Below are 18771 nucleotides of genomic sequence, written 5' to 3'. Positions count from 1 at the left end.
CATATGTATGTGCGTATTAATATATGTATTTTCACATCACAGACACATGAAATCATGCAGTGCATAATTCCATAGAAACGACAGAATAATAAAATTTTCCACTCGATGCATTTTATGACTTTCGCAAAGACGAAAACGAGCATTTAACGGGAAATTTGCAACAATATTGTTTGTTATTACAGAAAATCACTAAAAAACATATTTTGAATGTGGTAAATTTAATCCGCTCTGCATTTGCATTTGATTATCATTTCGAAATGTCGAATATGTTGTAAATAAAAAAAAATGAATGCCGTCATTGAGCTAATTTGGACAATTTGCTTTGCATTTGAATATCAAATGCTTTATTTAACAGACATCGCGTTAACATTTATAATCCAACGCGAACATATCCGTCAGCTGATCATCTTTATGCGTGAAGCTCCTAGTTATTGCTCAAATTGTGTTCTTTTTTATATGCAAATTGCGCATGAAATTCGCTTTCAAGTTTCGAAAATCCAAAGTGATTTTATTCAGAATAAATTTACAAAGTCTCCCATGACCACCTCTCCTCAGCCTCATTTGACCATCGTACTCCTTGGAGACTACTGCAGCCGCTTGACCAGCTGGTCGCCGTTTACTTGTCTGAGTTGTAAGAAAATGCAAATCGCCGTCGCGTCGTCTACCCGTCAAATGAAAATGTCCATAATTTGAAATGAACGGGAAATTCCCAATTCACAATTCAAAAGGCAATCGCAAATGGCGAATTGCAAACAATTTCAATATTCGTTATGTAAACAACCGTCAGGCGCTAGCGACAGCAACAATAAACACTGCAGCCGCCAGCAGCGAGCAGCACTTCCACAAATTGGTGGCCAGGCCAGCAGCCGGTGGCAAGCAGCCAGCGACACACTTTTTCGCCTTCGGAGAGTTGCAGCATTACGCACACACACACCTATATACATATATGCCGTTATAAAGTAGCGGTGTTCATTTGCAGCAGTATATAAGTATTATATATAGTGCTAGGCATTAGCAGACTTTTGATTACCTCAGCAAAATCGGAAACTTTTGTAATTTACATTAACTGGCGCTGGCTGGCTGCCCGCCTGGATTGGACGGCTGGCACGCGAGCACACAGCTAATTTATCATGCCACCAACTACAATTGCACATATAAACCTCTAGTATATGCGCTATATATTTCATTTGGATTTAATTATATGTGCCGAAGTGCATATATTTCTTATACTGATGTATCGAGAGTGCGCGAAATGCTAGATCTGCCAAGATTATTTATTAGGTCTACAACTGTGCTTCCGCCGTTTTTTTGTAAATTTAAGTTTTTTTTTGTATAAAAACGGTTACAAATGTCGATGAGCCTCAGCCGTTCTTTTCTTGGAATAAAAAAAGAAAAGCAACATTTCCCGCAAATGTCGAGAATTCGACTCAAAAAGTGACATTTTCAGTTGAGAATAAGTTTGGGTTGCAAACAAATATTTTGTTGCGTTAATGTTGACACAAATGTCCAAGATCGATATAAAACGATTTAATCAACCAGTGCTTGACCCTAGAGACATCTGTTGAAAAACGGCGGAAGCAAAGTTGTAGACCTAATATATATCTAGCTAATGTTTTACAGAATATTATTTATAATTTTTTCTTCAAAGAGTTCTCAAAAGAGAGATTCAGAATTTTTAACTAAAATTAGTTCGCAATGGGCATGTTTGTTGGTGGAGTAACCCATTGATTATTATTAATTATAATTACCAACAAACAATCGAAATGCCCAAAAATCATACCTTCTCTACTGGCTAATACCATATTTTTCGCGATTTTATTTTTTTTATTGCGTATTGAGTGCGCAGTCTGGGTGTATTTGAAGCATAAACACTTCTCAGTTAAATTAGCATTTTTGTGCTTACAACAAAAATAAATAAAGAACGATTTTCTGCTTCTTCTACTTTGCTAAATATAAATATGCCTGGAGCGCTGTGTGTTGCCATTTTCAACTTTGTTAATTTCGCATTCGCAAATCAGCATTTAATGGGCAATTAAAATTGGAGGGAATGTTTACCTATCGAAATAACCCAAAACAGAAGAAAGATTTTAGAAACCACGAGGTAAGTGTTTTGCGCTAAATATTTAAGTGCTTGGCCAAATATTTGGTACATAAATATACACTTTTTACGTGATTGAACTTGAAACACTACAAACAAATGTAAAAATAGACAAATAAATAAATATAAAGTGGTGGCCAAAACATATGCAACCAAGTGGCGGTCAATTGTTAAGAGTGGATAACGAACAGGGTCTCGAAAAACCTCAGTGAGAGGACAACTATGTTATTGAGCAGGTTGAAAAAACCCTTACAAGTTCGTTGGAAATGTTCGAAACGTTTTACTACCGAAGATCTTGACATCTCCTCTCGCTCTATGACTGTACATACATAGATGCGGCCTATGAAGCTCTAACTAAGAGAGATTATAGAAAGGAACCTTATACACGTGGTCTGCAGTTAAGCTTTGAGCTCACTGGCAGATAAGATCTACTTAGTCCTAATATGGGTTCCCGGATAATTTCAGTAACGAAAAAGAAATTCGGTAAGAAAAAGTTGGCAAAGTCAGGAGCCTCTCTAGACGAATCCAAGGCAGAGTTAATACTAGAAACTATCAAGAGAGAGCTTAATACACTATTTAAACAAATAGCTCAGAAGATGTATATAGAAATCTTAACCAAATGCAAGATAACGAAAAAAAAATATGGATTAAGAATGATCAGATAAGTACTATGGACTTATTAAATAGGTCCAGGTCCCAAAGTTTATACAGCTACTGCAGGCGGCATTGTTCAGTTGGAGAGCATGTGCTGAAATTGGTTGGACTTATAACAATATCTGTCGGTTCCGCATTAAAAACAGTTTTCCACTTTCTTTGTGCTCACTTTCTCTCAGCCCTATCGATAGTTCAACATAGAACACTTGGAATCCAATAGGTACCAAACCTTGATTGGCTATCTACAAAAAGTATAACTGCTAAAAGTGATTTCATTGAGAGCGCCAAACGAGATAGCAATAATATAAATTTCCAGAGAGAGTATTTCAATTTGTTTTCGAGTATTTCGTAAACGTTTTGTAGAAGTTCAATTTGATATTTGAAATTTTCATTTCATCCTTTAAAACAGTTTCAAGTGAGTGTAATCGGACTAAAATCACCACTTTTTCTCATATAATGTCAATGGTATGAAACAAAATATGGTTTCACTGAAATGTGGAACATGTCATAAAAAAAAACCATACACGTCGTTAAGGAATCGTTTTCATAAAGCACCTGTAATAATTTCAGCATCCGACATAAAAATCTTCATACAAAATGCTTAGGCCATTAGAAGGACTCTACCAATTGTATTATATCTTCACACACTCTCCAAATTTTGAAGTTAATCTCATTCACCTCTTTGGAAAAAGTAAATCGCATACTTTGTTCCTTTCTCTACTGTAAACTCTTTTTCAGTTATGTGAAAAGTTTATATTTGAATCTAATTTTTCTGATTTTTATTATGGACTAAAGTCAACAGCAACTCACACACCTATATGGTGAACAGAGTCAAACAAAGTCAAATTCAATCAGCCAATGAAAACATGAGCATACTCAGGTAGTCTTTACAATTTAAACCTGAAATTAATACAATGAATGAGATTGAACCGAATTGAAATCAGTGAAAGCAAATAAATTGGTACATAAACAGATTTCTAACATCGCCTCTTACAGTTGGTCTAGTGGGCGAGTGTCACATCCCAAGGGTATCAAGCGCACTAGATGAAACCAGCAAGTGGAAAAGGCACACAGAAACACCTACTCATTTATTGGTGTAAAGTTTTAATAAAAGCGGCAAGTTTCCGTTGTCCCGGAAGAGTCATGTGTGTGTGCGCATTCGGAATTGAAAATCACGCACACACTCAAACACATAAGGACACACCTTCGTGCTGAAAAATGAAAAATGTACGTAAAGGATGCAAGCACGCGTACAGCAGTTGCGGCCCGCTAACGGAACGGAGATGAAGGGCAAACGTGTGTGGCACGCTAGAATACGGAACGCCTTACGGTCGTATTAAAAAGGGGTCAACACAATCGTGAAATAAGACGAAGTAGAACACTTGCGTAAATCATCTTACTGCATACAGCTCAACTTTTATAATGGAAACGAAGGCAATGGGCGTCGAAGATATTGGGATTTCTGAGAAGAGGATGTAGGAAGTAGTGTACGGTCACAAAGTTAAAAGAAAATAATATACAAGGAAGCATATAAATATAATGTTTCATTGACAAAGTGAAATGGTTTACTCACAGTAAAAGTTCCTTAAAAACTATGTGCTCGGCGAGTCGGCCTCCTCCGCTGGTGACGCTATATTGCTGTCCGATGTTGAGAGTGGCCTGCAAATGCCCAGTTTGGTCTTCCCCACTGGCATGCCTTTGAGTATCGCCACCGCCTCGTCCAAATCGAGTCCGTGCAGTGTGTGTTCGCCGACGCTGACCAATCGATCGCCGGGAAATATCTCATTGGTCGCCTCTGCTGCGCCGCCGCGTATAAGACCACGTATCACAATCACAGTACCCTCGGCATCCATTGGGTCTTGATAGTCAAGTATGGAGAAACCGAAACCTTGTTCGGTTTTTTCGATTTCGATGGTAGTGACGTCGCTGCTCCAAAGTGCCAAACCCGAAACGTTCTCCAACGATTTGGAACGTTGCTGGTCGGTCAGCGTGGCAGTGCTCGATGTGTATAGAGAACTCTCTGACTGTGCTTTGGTCAGCAGATTTTGCAGACTCTGATGACCACCCGGTAGTAGGGAGCGCGTTTCGAAAGCCTCCGGATTTTGTGACGTGTTTATTACGGATGGTGCGGTGGGACCACGCGCACATACCAGCTTCACGTGTGTTGGCAGTTCTTTGAGTATCTTAACTACTTCAGTGTGTTTAAGGCCTTGCAATTTATATTCGTTCACTTGCAGTAGCTCGTCACCCGGTTTGAGTATGCCTTGTCGCCCCACAGGCCCATCTTCCAGTATAGAGCGTATGTAATGATGTGGACGCTTTTCAATGCCGCATTCGACATCCACGGTGCCCTCCAGGCTGATCCCTAGACCTGAAAGTTTATTTATTTCGGCTACAATAATTTCACTTTCAGGAAACTCACTTTTCCAGGTCAGCTTCAGCGTCTCCACATTGGGCGGGGCTAAGGTTGAAGCGGCGGCGGGCTTGGTGGCTAACGTTGTTGCCGTGGCCGTTGTCGTTGTGGTGGCTGGCACCGCAGGCACTGTTAATGTTGTTGTCACCGTCACCGCCAGTTTTGTTGCCGATACCGTGGTAGTTGTTGCTGCCACTGAACTTAACGATTTCTTACGCCCATCATTCAGCTGCTTTAACGGTGGCGCCTGCCATTCTGTGGACTGTGACTGTGTTTGTGCCACCAGCGTTGCTGAGTCGTGATCGTCACTGTCATCGTCATTGCTTCCATTGATATGCGTTGCTTTGCCGTTGGCTATGTGTTTAGCCGTCGGCGTTGTTGGCGTCTTTTGCCTTTTGGCATTGCTAATGCCGCTATGATCGCTGCGATCGAGCATGTATGACATGTTAGAGTCAACGGTTTCGCGCGATGGGAAATCGGAGAACTCCAGCATAACAATACCACCTTCAGTGGCCACAGAATCGGCATCGGAACGTGGTGGTAGCCACGAAAGTGTTGCAATCGAAGGTGATGCAGGCAGTGAACTCTGGGATTGCGTGTCGCCTTTCAATTCCGTGAGTGCATTTTGCAAATGTTCGTACTTGCGTCCACGCAAGAAACGCTCCAGTGTTAGGTGGACTTCGATGTCGGTATTGCGCAGTATCTCCACCGCTTGATGGTTGGTAACACCTGCCAGTGAACGACCATCTACAGCAACGATACGATCGTTGATCTGTATGCGCTCACTCACCTCCGCGGCACTGCCTTCAATGATACTTTTCACAAATATACCCGAAAGATCTTCCTCTTCACAAACATAGCCGGCTACGGTTATGCCCAGCCCATAGACATTTTTATGCAATTCCACCACATATGTTTCCGTTTCGGGTGAATCGATGTAATTCGATGAAGCCGTGGAGCAGCGATCGGCGTCCATATGCGCTGCATCCGGTGCATTCGTTGAGGTGCCGGCATCTACGCCAGCTATCACAGTCTCAATTTGTTCCAACTGAGTGGTGTTTGAGTATTTTATGATGGTGCTGGTTGTGTTGGTGGTGGTGATGTCGTATTGCTGCTGATGAAGTGTGCTCGATGTACCAAGCGTCGTTGCTGTTGTGATTGGCGGGGATGGTAGGGGCATAAGTGGTGGCGGTGACGGTGATACAATCGAGAATGGTACGATGTCCAAGTCCTTGGGACATGCGCGCGACGCTGCGGATGCAGATAATGGCAAATCAGTTGGTATGGGTGGCAGTGGCAAATCGGCTAGTTCAGTGTCCGGCGTTGGCAGGAAGCAGCTGCCGCCCATGCCGCTGCCGCTGCCAACTCCAACGCCTGTAGCACTAGTAGCAAAGCTGGGGTTTTGAAAGAGATGCCGTGACAGTTCTTCTGGGTCGGAGAGGAGCTTAGTTGGAATAATTGGCGCATGACTGGCCAACGTTTGTAAATCGATGGCTGTCGGCTCCACCGGCCTCGCAACAATCAGTCGAACCTGAGCTCCAGTCTGACGAAGAACCGTTGCCACTTGCTCGGAACTGAAGCCACGCAAGTTCACATCGCCAATTTGCAACAAATGATCACCACATTGCAAACGACCATCACGTTCCGCAATGCCGCCCGGCGTCAATGCCTTTATTACAACACCAGTGCTGCGTCCACCGACCAATATAAAGCCCAAGCCATTGCCATCATTAACCAAATCGATTACTTCCACCTGAGACCATTCTGTACTTAAAACCATTATGCCACTATTCGGACTGCCAACTTCTGCGTCTTGGTCGTCGTCGTAATCGTCGGGATTGTCGCAGAATCTGCAAGTTCGATTGATGCTCGCTTGCTTGGTGTATTGTAACGACGGCGCCCGCGTGTGCGTGGACGCCTTTGCCGTTCCGGTTGTAGTCGTTGAGAGCCTTGGGCAACTGCTGTTGCAGCTAACATGACTTGCGACTGGCGATACCGCCAGCGTCAGTGAGAAATTGTGCGGATATGAATGCCACTGCGTTGGTGACGTGCAACACTGCGACAACGACGATGAACGAAGTGGTGGCACTGGCGGGGGCGACGAAGTACGTGCGAATGCTACGGAATGTGTCGATGCTGACAACGGCGGAGGTGGCAATGCCTTAAAGACGATGGTGCATTGGCTGCAGGACGTCGAAGAGGAACTATGGGAAGTGGAGGAGAAACAGGACGAGAGGTTCACGGGCGATATGGGTGTTACGAGTGGTGACGACTTTAACGTATCTGATACTACAAAATTTTGTTGTTGCTGTTGTTGTAGTCGACACTTCTTTAACGGCACGCGTCCTTCGCCGCTACTACTGGCTCCACTATCCCGGCTCTGGCAGCTGTCTATTACTTGTCGCGTGCGTCAAATGCCGTTACTGTGCACAGCGTCGACGTCGACGTCAACGTCGAAAAATCGATGCTTTTCTAGGTTATCAATCGCAAAGTGCGGGTGATTGTCGCTTCGCGGCCGATTGTGTATGTGGCAGCTGTGGCGCAGTATGCCCGCCGGATGTTGTGTATTGCAGCCGTCACTCGTCGTGTTGCAGCGCTTATTAATGTCGTTTGTGCTGCTATTTTTACAACAACAATCGTTGTTATTCTTGGCTTGACTGCTGAAATGATGGTTCGCGCTGTTTTTGCGCGTATTGTCGCTGAACAAGTTGCTGTTGCTGTTGTTGATATTGTTGCTGTTATCGACGTTGTCGCTGTCGGTGCTGCTGTTGTTGCTTAAAGTTTGACACCCATCCCTTGCAGCATGTGGAACGTGCATAGTAACCACAACAATGGGGACCGACTAGCGTTGCTGCCGCACCAACCGAACTGGGACAACGGGCGCCTCTGCGACAATGACTTTACACAATTACGTTACGAGTGCGAAGTACGAGCTTTTATATAAGTATTTATAAGGGGCAAACACCAAATTGCGGCACTTTAACTCATTTGCACAAATGTTCGCGTTGACATCTTTGGAGGATCTTGCTCCGAACGCTGTTGCGGTAAATGGCATTACCTCGCGTGCGACTGCTGCGAAAAATGCAAAAATTGATAGTCAACGGTACTCTTCTACGCCGGTTCTATTGAGTCTCGCGGTTTCTCAACGGCGACACAAGAGCTGGCTGGCTGGCTGGCTGTGTGTTGTCAGTGTCGGTCGCAACGAACTCATTACGCACACGGAAGGAACACTCTACACCTTCGAGTGCCAACAACAACTACATAACGGCGTAACTTTCATAATAACCTTTCGTACGTGCAAAGCGGTTAATTTCATACGCGTGTCTATGAGCAGTACGAAAGGCTGCTTGCGCGTGGCAAGGTGAGCGTAACGGGCGAGCGCGCATTGCGGCAGGTAAGCGACTTTGGCGTGTGGGATATTTGCAAACAACGGCAATTGTGGCAAAGGAAGCGCTCACGCTTGGCGCTTCATCATTTAATTGCTGTGGCTTGCAACATGCCGCACAAAGCCACGTCGCAGTTGTGTGCCGCGCGTCTGATTGTTGGCGAACACTTGATATTTGCCTAGGCGCGCGAAGTTAGCGCAAGTTGTTTCATAAAATGTGCGTTTACACGACGATAAACAGACCGTGTGGTGCCTCGTGTGTATGTGAGTGCGCTAATTTACAGCTGTGTGTGCATGTATTAGTGTCTAGTTTTTTCTTTGACTGCAGACAGCTTTGCTGCTTGTTTAACTAATTTTCGTAGCTCATTTGATCATTATGTGCTTTAATGATGTGGTTAATAACCGGCTGCCTGCCTCAAAGCTACTCTTGGTGTTGCAATAAGAGGATGAAATTTAATAAATTATGGTTGGGACTTGCCACTATTTTTTCGTTTTTACTAAACATCAATGGTGGAAGCTAATGGTGATTAGAAGAAAACTATTTCTAGTATACTCAGCAAGTTCCCCTTTCTACCACATATCACGGACTTTCGTAATCCTTTAGAAGCAAATCTAAATTCGCCTCAAAACATAGCCTTCCATTCTAGAGAGTAGTGGGATAAGGGCAAAGTGGACAAAGATTCAGATATAAGTAGCTATACAGACTAGAGCTCTTGGTATTCGACTAATCGACTAACCGAATTAACCGAATAGGGCATTATTCGAATAATAATATTCGGTTTGCACTATTCAGATAATCGTCAGTCATCGACTATTCGATTAACCGCTCATTTTCGACTATTCGGTTAACCGTTCGTTGTCGATTATTCGAATAGTGAAAGTTAATCGAATAAATTTAAGAGCCCTATTACAGAGGCATCCAAACTAGACAAACGAGTGGGAGGTGGTGACTTTTCAGAAAATTAGATACCAGAAACGTCTTCCGGCTACCGGATCACTACAGTGTCTTCCAAGCGGAGATTAAAGAGATCCTTCTCGTTCTGTCAAAAAGAGTGTTAACGGTTTTTATATTTACAGAGCTATTACTGTAACTAACATTATATTTCACGATAACCCTGCAATGAGTTCCAGGACTTAGTGACATTCCTGGAAAATGCAAAGGCGATGAACTAGCCAGACTGGGCACCGCCTTACAGCCATGTGTAGAAATTTAATCCACAAGTATGCTGTAGATATAGCTGAGTCTCGGTGGATTATTGAAATTTAAAAGAAATGACATAAGAACCCTAGTGTGGTTATTATCTAATTGGTAGACGCGCCAGCAGACTGGGGATACCTCAGAAAGACTACTGCAGAAGCTGCCAAGAAGTAGAAGTGCGGGTATAGAAAAATAATTGCAAATATCAGACGCGGTTTCCTCGATGATGTGGTGGAAGTTGCACAAATTAGACTTGTTGAATTATTTAATTTTATCAAGACCATATGGGAGTGGTGGAGAGGACGAATAATATGGCTTCCCCGTTGGTATTTATTCGAGACAGACGCGGCGGTCACTTGCCCAAAATCATAACATAAAAGTAAACCGTCATCTTTATCTTTAATGCCAAATTATTGATTGTAATATTATATATATTATTTTCTCGTTATATTATTAGCATTTAATAAGCATGAAGATACATTTGACATTTAAAAAGAAAATCTGAGAACCTAACACAATTCTTTTAGATAGATAATAACGATTGCCGTCGAATTTAAAAAAATTACTAAGCTTAAAAGTTTGCTATTTTTTTTATAAATTTTACTTATGTAAGTCTGAGACTTGAGCCCATAACACTCTATATACCCCTAGTAAATGTTTGAGCGCAAACTTTTCTAACTTCTCTGAATAGCGAAACTCTTCGCCCACAAATTGCAGCTAATTTAAAACTTCTTACTGGGCTGCTGCAACCCTCCAACCCCTCTCCTGTTATCCAATTTGTACTCTAAATGAAGAAAAAGCCTGCGTGCCACTGTGGCGTGGCAGTCTGACGTAAAACGCGTGCATTTATGAGCCGCATTTGTTATGCGCCATTGAGCACACAGAGTGCCGACGCAGGATTAAGGTCAGCTGCCGCACGAGCCAAACAAAGTTACTTCAATAGCGACGACCGTCTAAAAAAGGCTGGATAATTTTAGCAAAGCCATTATTCTTAGTTAAATGCAATTATATGCGAGTACGATAAAAGGCTATAAAGTAAGAGAAATTCTAAAAATGCTTTGTATGGATTTTTTTTAGAGAAATTTGCTTAAATGTTTTCTTTAAAATTATATATAAAGGACTGAAATTTTCTACAAAGATTTCACATATTCTTAGGAGTATTTATCCCGTGGTTTATTCATCGTGTGACCTGAGTGAAAATGAGGCTTCATCTAGCAAACATCTTGGGACCCAAACAGTCTTGGGAATATCCCAGACGAGTCGCTAGACTTAAATTACTATCCTTACAATTTTTCAGCAATAAAAATACTATGATCTACAATTTTTCTTTGCTTTGGAAACTGCTTAATGGAATGACAAAATTTTATTGCTTCCGGTATATAGTTTCCTCAACCTAACCCATCTTTGCAATGCTAAAGCGCGCGAGTAACTGTAAACCAGTTAGAAAGACGAAACGAAAATCAATAAAGGGCATAAGCAACAGTTTTGCCAACACGCAGGCCGGAACAAGAGAAGGCAGTCGCTGCTAAAGCAACAGTCGCGCTTGGACTGGCAAACAAAAACCAAAAAATTCAGGCAGAAATGTAAATGCGATCGAGAAATGGCACAATGAAAAATCCGACTAAGCAATAAACATGTGTTTTTGCTGTTGCCATTTTTGGGCTTAATTCTAATTTCTGTTATTTGCGTTATTAGGCGTGCACGCGCCACAATCCTTCTGCGGACAGCAGGAGGTCTCGCTGCCAAACATATACAAGCCTGTATATAGATATATGTATGGATGTATCCGTCTATGTTTATGCTTCATTTATGCATATATGGGTGTGTGTAGCCTTTTCAGGCTTGGGTTGTGACTCTTTTTATTGTGATCTGTAGTCGACACTGACTTTCGCTGACTCTCACTTTGGCCTCAACATGCTTCGGTCGTTCGTTTGTTGCTCATACGCCATGTTGTGCCAAATTATGCTAGCGCACAGCCACTAGCTGCCTTTTCATTATTCCCGACACTTGCTTGGCTTGGCTTACTTAGAATGCTGGAGACTTGTTTGCCTATATCTACAAATATATGTGTGTTTGTATATATATATATGTATGTGTGTATTTGTATGTCCTGTGACTTCCTTTACATGTGCTTTCGTTTGCCATTTGCTTTGGGTGTGCGCTGATTGCGAGTTCTTCCCTTTGAATCGCCCGCTCGCCCGTTGCCTCCAGGAGAGGACAGAAATATTGTCTCTCGAATTATTCAAATCAAATTCAAGTCATTTTCACTTTTCATTATTTCCGGACATTTTTCTTGATAGCCAAGCATACATACATATATGTTTGTATGTATGAGCAAAGTAAAAAGTTAGCGCTGTCGCTGCCAATGACCTAGTACACACAGCCGCCACAACAACAATTTGCGCGATTTGTCTCACACACCCGAACGCTCGCTTAGCGGGATGTAGACTTGTATGTAAATTCATATGTGTGTGTGCGTGCTTAAATTAGGCGCTGAAAGTGAGTTTGTTGCTTCGCGTTTGCCCTCTTCAAAATTGTATGCGACAACTTCACCTCAATTGAATTGAATTATCATTTAGTTGCGACCAACACAGCACCAGACAGCACAGCACAGCTCAGCTCAGGCCCGTTACACACCGCTTATATTGATTTAACAATTTAAGCAAATGACATTTCGTACGACATCACTCACATTTTCACAAAAGCCATTTTTCACTTGGCACACTGTGTACGCATTTCCACTTCAACACTTGAAGATTTCCTTTCTTTCTTCTTCTAAAATAATTTACACTTTTTGCCTTGCCACTTTTTTATTTTATTTATGTAATTATTCACACACACTAATTTCTCAATGCAATCGCTCACTTCGTTAGCCACAAGTCACTAGAGTACTACCCGTTGTTAATACATATTTTCAAAGCAAGAAATCTAATAAAAAGAATTCCCCTTGTCTTTCTATGCTTATTTTGGTGGGTGCTGAATACGCGCGCGATTTCACCAGCAGCACCTTCACGCTACGAGTCTTCTCGGCCGATTGAAATGGCGCTCGCCACAGTTGGCTGACTGATAGGCGCTGTCACGCTCTTGTGTTCCACATACGCACTGTGCGCCAGCATTATAACGGTTTTGTTGTGTTGTGTTCCTGTTGGTCGTTTGACTGCGCTCTCCCAACAACCATCGTTAAGGCTAAAAAGGCAGCAGCAGAGTCCATGTTTGCGCAAACTCCATTTGGAGCTGTGGCCGTTCTCTCGCTCGCTCTCTCTCTCTCAAGTGTATATTTTTTTGTTGTGCACCAGACAATATTTACATTTGAAGTTGGCTGCTGTTGGATGATGGCTAAAAACCGCAATTTGTAGCGATTTCAAAATTGTGTTTTTAAATATTTGAAATATTATCAAATAATAGTAAAATTCATTATGCTTTGTGTGAAAAGTGAGCAGGCAATTGGAAAAGGAATATATGTAAGTGACCGCCACTTTATTGTGTGTTGAAAAGGTCCTCCACCCAGTAGAAGATCATTTTTCTAGATGAAAAATTTAAAGAATTTAGAGAGATAAAATGTCAAGCTTTGAGAATAGAGTATTTAACGACACTTGTCAACTGCATGGTATTTCCGATATGAGAATTTGATTAGGTTCCATTGCTTAGAATATATTTAGGTTCTTTACGTCATTAAGAATGGATGGATTCGCTCAAATAAATACCCTTTTACAGTATATTTTCAACATAACTTACATGCCACAGGAAATCAATTATTTATACCTTGATGGCACATCAATTAATCACCTTTTACTTAATGGAGAATATCAATCAAGTTGACAACCATTCAGTTGATTGCTTACATATGTAAATATGTATTTAGTGGACACCCTGATGATCCAAATGACTCAATAAAACAATAATAATTTGTATCGGACAAAGGGTTCCGGAGCTGGCTACCATATTTAACTAATGACTATTCCTTTGAAGTGAAGGGCGTGAGTTAAGGGGTTACATTGGTTTCGTGGATTCAAAAAATCGATTTTTGTTTTTTTGGGCTTATTAATTTCTGCAACATCTCAAGAATATTGTCCTAAATTTCAAGTTGATCCGAATAATAGTTTCGGAGATACAGTCTTTGGAAGGTGTGCGCTACGAGTCAGGTGTTATTGTTGTCAAATTTTCTCGAAAACTACTCAACCGATCTTGATTAAATTTTGCACAGGTGTTCGAGATACAATTTACTCGTGCTTGAACGATTTTTTTTTTCAATTACAACAATTTTAAAAATACAAAATGTTAAGTAAATGTGACCGAAATTTTTATTTTTTGAAAAAATGTCTACCAAAATTCCAATTTTTACTTTTTTTGTCTTTCCTTCGTTCAAGCACGAGATTATGGTCTAACCTAAAACACTTATTTTTGTTTTTTTCATTTTGGATGATCCTGTCAGGAGTTATTCTGACAACGCCGACCCACTTTTTTCCGAGGGGTCACCGGAAATGACGTCGCAATGGAGGAGTTTTCATTTTTTTTTTTTGAAAATTTCAGAAATTGTTCTTTAAGTATATATCTATAAGACAGAAAAAAAATTGAATTAAATAAATAATTTTTTATATAGAAAAAATATTGAAAATAGTCCATTTTTTACGCGACAAAACCCATGTAACCCCTTAAACTGTCCCCTAAAACTGTGAGAGTTTCTTGCGGGGAAATCATATGTATTTTTAGTGCACACATCTGGGATTGTTTCTAGCCGTTTCCTATTTTAGGTATCTGCGTCTAGATGAGTTTCTTTATGATAATACTCTATATAACAGAAGTTTAGTCGAAAGTTGAAGATGCTTTCATTTCAGAAACAATATATTATTATTACCCACAATTTAGTTTTAACTTGATTATTTAAACGGATTGACGTCTTCTCTGAGCTTATATTTTGTAAATAATTATAGCTGTTGCATGACTTTGTTTACTGTCCAATGCGCATGTGCAAAGCGTTGCCCAGACAACGTGTGGACGGATATATACACAACAGCACATATATACTGCTGCTCAATATTTCAGTAAACAATAGATTATCAATAATTTGGTGTGATTTTCGTATTTACATTCTCACAAGCATAAATTACAACTATGTGTGGATAAATATATACAAGTAGTACATACGTACATACGTACGTATATGTACGTATATAAATAAGTATCTTTACATATGTACATACATATGAATTGTATATATTTTTGTATGCCTCTCTTACCGTTCCCAATTTGATTACCAATCGTCGATATGAAATCGAACAAACGCTGCTGTATATATTTATGTCCTTGTGCACATATAAAATAATCGCGTTCTCATAGCTGTTTAAGAGCACATATTGCATTGTTCACATATGTACATTAAATGTACCTTTTCCAAAAATTCAATAAGTTCGGTGGTGGTGACGGTATAGTTGGCAACAAAAACACCTGTCCCAACCACCACCAAACGGCATTCGACCTGAAAACAACACCAAAGAACTGTTATTATAATTTACGCTAACCTACATCACGCCTTCAATTATTATATTCGCTAGTAACACCGTTAGTCAGTCACTCACTTATTAGAGGAGGCAGCAAGTTCATTTGTTTACACGCCGGCAACTTAAGTATATACACACACACACACACATATGTAAGCTGGTCGGACCTTCTACTTTTAAAATTCATACAAAAATTGTCCAAAGTATTATTAAAAATCACAAAAAAAATTTTCTATTTTCACTTGTTTTCAAATAATTTTCTAATCCGCCAGCAACCATAACGCAGCCAAAGACAGCAACATTTTTGTTTACTTAATTCAAACTGGAAATAGACTGGAAAATATCGAAACGAATCGCAAAACGAAAATTGTCACATCAAGCGCAATGTCAGATGAATTGAATTCAGATGAAGACCGCTATGCGAACGAGTCTTTCGAGAATGACACGGATGAGATACCAGAAATTTCGGAAACGGACAGTGAAAGTGAACTCGAACCGACAATGGTGCCGTCTAATAGCTCGGTGAGTTTATAAACATTTCACTTTAGATCACTCGCATGATATTTGTTCTCCACTTCAGCTCTATGCCTATGCAAGAAGTCGCTTTAGTGGACGCAAGGGTTCGTTACAAAATAAGAATTACGTGCCCTATGATAGTTCCTCGGAAGACGATCAAGATGTTGTGATAAGTGAGACTATTGCCGAAATCAATACCGAACCCATGTGCATGGATGACGCTGTCCTCGCACCACAAATATCTTTCAAGGCATCACTGACACGACGTGGCAGCTCGGCGCGTATGAAGGGGAGCAAGCGTATGCTAGTTGAACCGTTATCTATTGTGGAAATACCGAATACTGCGCCCACCGTCGTCGATAATGTGAGTAATGGCGAAGTCTCGGACAATGACGAGGAAGAAGCCAAAACTGAACTGCCCACGGAGAATGAAAGTGAGGTGCTACACAAATTTAAAGACTTAAGTTGCAGGCAAAATGAATCAACGGAAGAGGATGATGCTTTATTGGCCTGTAATGCCCTGCAACCGCACGAGGAACTCCCTGACAATGATTCACAAAAAGAGATAGATGTGCACATGAATGCGCTAGACATATCGTCTGGAGAGAAGCTGATAGACACTATTGGTAATTATACGGACGTTGCTAGTGTAAGTGATAGCCAGCTGAAAGCAATTGATAATGAACTTGCGGAATATGATGTAAATATTACCAGCGAAACGCCGACTAGTTTCAATTCGGAGGATTATGCCTTTCATTTGAACTTCCTGAAGACGTGTGGATCGAATGACAAATTTAAGTTAGTAACTAAAGATAGCAAAGTATTACAAATGTTTCTTTAAATTACTTATAAATTATTTAGAATGCGGTCTAATCCACGTAAAAGCTGGAGCTTTTCCAACGATCGAATGCGTGAGATTGAGCGACACAATCATATTTTGCTACGAAAAATACTCTCACAGAAGCCGACTTACCATTTGGCCACACCAAAACCAACTAAAGTGAGTATTACATAGCCTTACAATCTCTGAAATTATTCATTAATTATGAAATCGGCAGTTCGCTACATTACCCCCCACGACGCGTATCACCAGCGCAGCGATAAACCGAAAAAAGAAGCAACGACAAATTGATCTTGATAATCAAGGACTTAAACGTCGCATCGAGGCCATAACCCTACGGCGCCCAACCTTGCAACATTTAAATTTGTAATAAATGTGATTTTTCGATTTTTTTTTATGTACAAATATCATTTATTATTTGAGACTAAATGTTGAACAGCATATACCAAAAATATATTTTGGCCATTTAAACTTTATTCATAAAAACCATTTTGATTTAACACTTTGCATAATAGAAGTCAATTGTATATAAAATTAAAAAAATAATTAAACTAATCAGGTTATAAATAAGTGATAGAGTACAAAATTTAGTTGCATGCATGTGATTACTAAAAACAAATTGTATAAAGTATTAATTGAAATGCTAACAAACCACTAATCACTTCATGCTATATGTCACTCTATTGTTTTAGCTTCCTTCTTTGTGGCATCGGCAATCTCTTCAGCCTTATTCAGAAAGGTCTCGCCTAACGCCTTAAGCGCTTTAAATGCAGATTCGCCATTTTTTTCTTTGAATTCCACTTCGTTTTTGAGCTTAAGCTGCTCACGTCTCTCCAATTCGCGATAAATAACTTGTCCAATCTGAATAAAGTTAAAATATATTGTTAAAACTGTAAATACATGTATTCGATATTGAATTCCGTTCACTTACGTAGACATCGATAGCTGCGTACAAAAGCTGATTCTCATCCAGTGGTATAACATGCCATTTGCTCATACGTACTTTCTTATTTTTATCTACAGTTTTCTCCACCTATTAAAAAGCTTGTTAGGTATATATTATCAGCATTTTTAATTCACTAAAACTCACAACATAATTTGCCAAGCGGTCTAAACTCCAGCGTCCACCAGTTTGACAGACTTGATTACACCACACACCCAAGTCAATGCACTTTTCAATAAGATGATCTGCATTTACTTCCGGAAAATCACGAGCCAGCTTGCGAAAATCACTAAAAGCAATATTTATAAATTGAAGTATTGCATATACATACATGATTAAATGGTTTCATACTTTTTTATGTTGACACCATGGAGGCGAACTTTTGGATGCTTTAACAGCGCTACCAACGCAGCTGGCAGGCGTTTCAAATTGGTCAATTGAAATATGTAACAGCAATGCTCTTCGACACAAATTTGTATTACGGCAGATTTACCGGGTCCAGTTTGAAACGAAAATGGCCATTCCATGTCAAAAGCCATTGGCACCAATTCAATATGTGTTTGTTTCTCTACCCATTGGCTGCAGAATATTTTGTATTATTAAATATTGTTAGCAGTAAAATCAATATAAATCTCTACTTCTTACAATATCAAGTCTGACGCCTCAGCTATGTCATGGCCTTCTGTGTAGTATTTAATTGCGCCCTTATAGTTTATGAATGTTAGCTTGCGTTTGATTTCAATTTTTTCTGGGATTACAATGTCATCTTCCGCCATTGAGCGTGTATTACGCGTCAAGCGTGCACTACGCCGTTTTGGTGGATTGTCATCCTGGTCAGCATTCTCCTTGTCCTTTGGTGCAGCTACTAAGTTCTGAAATGCACAATTCAATTGTAAACAAGAAGCTTTTAATTTAACTCACAAGTATAATTTACCTCATCTGCACTTCTTTTTCTTCGTTGTCTAATCATTTTATGTAATCTGTTGTAAAAGCGGTAATTTAACTATTTCGTTTCGGTTTTGTGGCAATTGTGAAAATAAATAATAGTAAATGCAAGCTGAACCTTTTATATTGACAAATACGGCTGCTGATTGGTTCCAAACTCGGATTTCGCGCCAAAATATGAAGTGCTGACGGACCGACGTATTTCTAAATATTTGAATTCATCTCAACAATATTACGTGGTTTTATAAAAATATTTTAAATTAACATGTAAATCTAAACC

The 18771-nt window shown here is 40.3% G+C and overlaps 3 protein-coding genes across 6 annotated transcripts in view; 1 reads left to right on the top strand and 2 right to left on the bottom strand.

Moving 5' to 3' along the window:
• Positions 1-13157, bottom strand: part of LOC105220723 (patj homolog) — a 38236-nt gene extending 25079 nt beyond the window's left edge. Inside the window, exons 1-2 of one of the 4 annotated variants that reach the window (XM_029044410.2) lie at positions 12441-13157; positions 4326-8237 (exon numbers count right to left, since the gene is read on the bottom strand). In XM_029044410.2, the coding sequence (XP_028900243.1) occupies positions 4345-6945 (2601 nt within the window). In that variant the 5' untranslated portion in view covers positions 6946-8237; positions 12441-13157 and the 3' untranslated portion in view covers positions 4326-4344. Of the gene's footprint in view, positions 1-4325; positions 8238-12440 lie in introns of those variants that run through there. The other 3 variants (XM_029044412.2, XM_029044423.2, XM_029044425.2) reach the window with 3 other exon arrangements.
• A 2284-nt stretch (positions 13158-15441) lies between these two features.
• On the top strand, positions 15442-17079 carry LOC105218331 (protein hemingway). Its single transcript, XM_011193867.3, has 4 exons — positions 15442-15768; positions 15827-16560; positions 16624-16762; positions 16821-17079. Exons 1-4 carry the CDS (start codon positions 15631-15633, stop codon positions 16971-16973), a joined length of 1164 nt encoding a protein of 387 aa, XP_011192169.1. The 5' UTR covers positions 15442-15630; the 3' UTR covers positions 16974-17079.
• LOC105218337 (3'-5' exonuclease) lies at positions 17058-18644 on the bottom strand. The gene is made up of 6 exons (XM_011193879.3): positions 18481-18644; positions 18192-18418; positions 17898-18125; positions 17694-17835; positions 17535-17636; positions 17058-17464 (listed from the first exon to the last, which is right to left on the bottom strand). The coding sequence occupies exons 1-6, from the start codon at positions 18514-18516 to the stop codon at positions 17279-17281; spliced, it is 921 nt and encodes a 306-aa protein (XP_011192181.1). The 5' UTR covers positions 18517-18644; the 3' UTR covers positions 17058-17278.
• Between the last annotated feature and the right edge of the window lie 127 nt (positions 18645-18771).

The sequence above is a fragment of the Zeugodacus cucurbitae genome, chromosome 2 (genome assembly GCF_028554725.1).
Source record: "Zeugodacus cucurbitae isolate PBARC_wt_2022May chromosome 2, idZeuCucr1.2, whole genome shotgun sequence".
NCBI lineage: Eukaryota > Metazoa > Arthropoda > Insecta > Diptera > Tephritidae > Zeugodacus > Zeugodacus cucurbitae.
The sequence above is the reverse complement of the archived record's forward strand: the minus strand, read 5'-3'. Positions and strand labels throughout refer to the sequence as shown.

Excerpts from the sequence above, each read along its gene's own strand:
- LOC105218331 (XM_011193867.3), top strand. The coding sequence starts at position 15,631 with ATGTCAGATGAATTGAATTCAGATGAAGACCGCTATGCGAACGAGTCT. Across the intron at positions 16,561-16,623 it reads GGATCGAATGACAAATTTAA|AATGCGGTCTAATCCACGTA; the intron begins GTTAGTAACTAA and ends TAAATTATTTAG. Across the intron at positions 16,763-16,820 it reads CCACACCAAAACCAACTAAA|TTCGCTACATTACCCCCCAC; the intron begins GTGAGTATTACA and ends TGAAATCGGCAG.
- LOC105218337 (XM_011193879.3), bottom strand. The coding sequence starts at position 18,516 with ATGATTAGACAACGAAGAAAAAGAAGTGCAGATGAG. Across the intron at positions 17,637-17,693 it reads ACCGCTTGGCAAATTATGTT|GTGGAGAAAACTGTAGATAA; the intron begins GTGAGTTTTAGT and ends GCTTTTTAATAG. Across the intron at positions 17,465-17,534 it reads ACGCAGCTATCGATGTCTAC|ATTGGACAAGTTATTTATCG; the intron begins GTAAGTGAACGG and ends AACTTTATTCAG.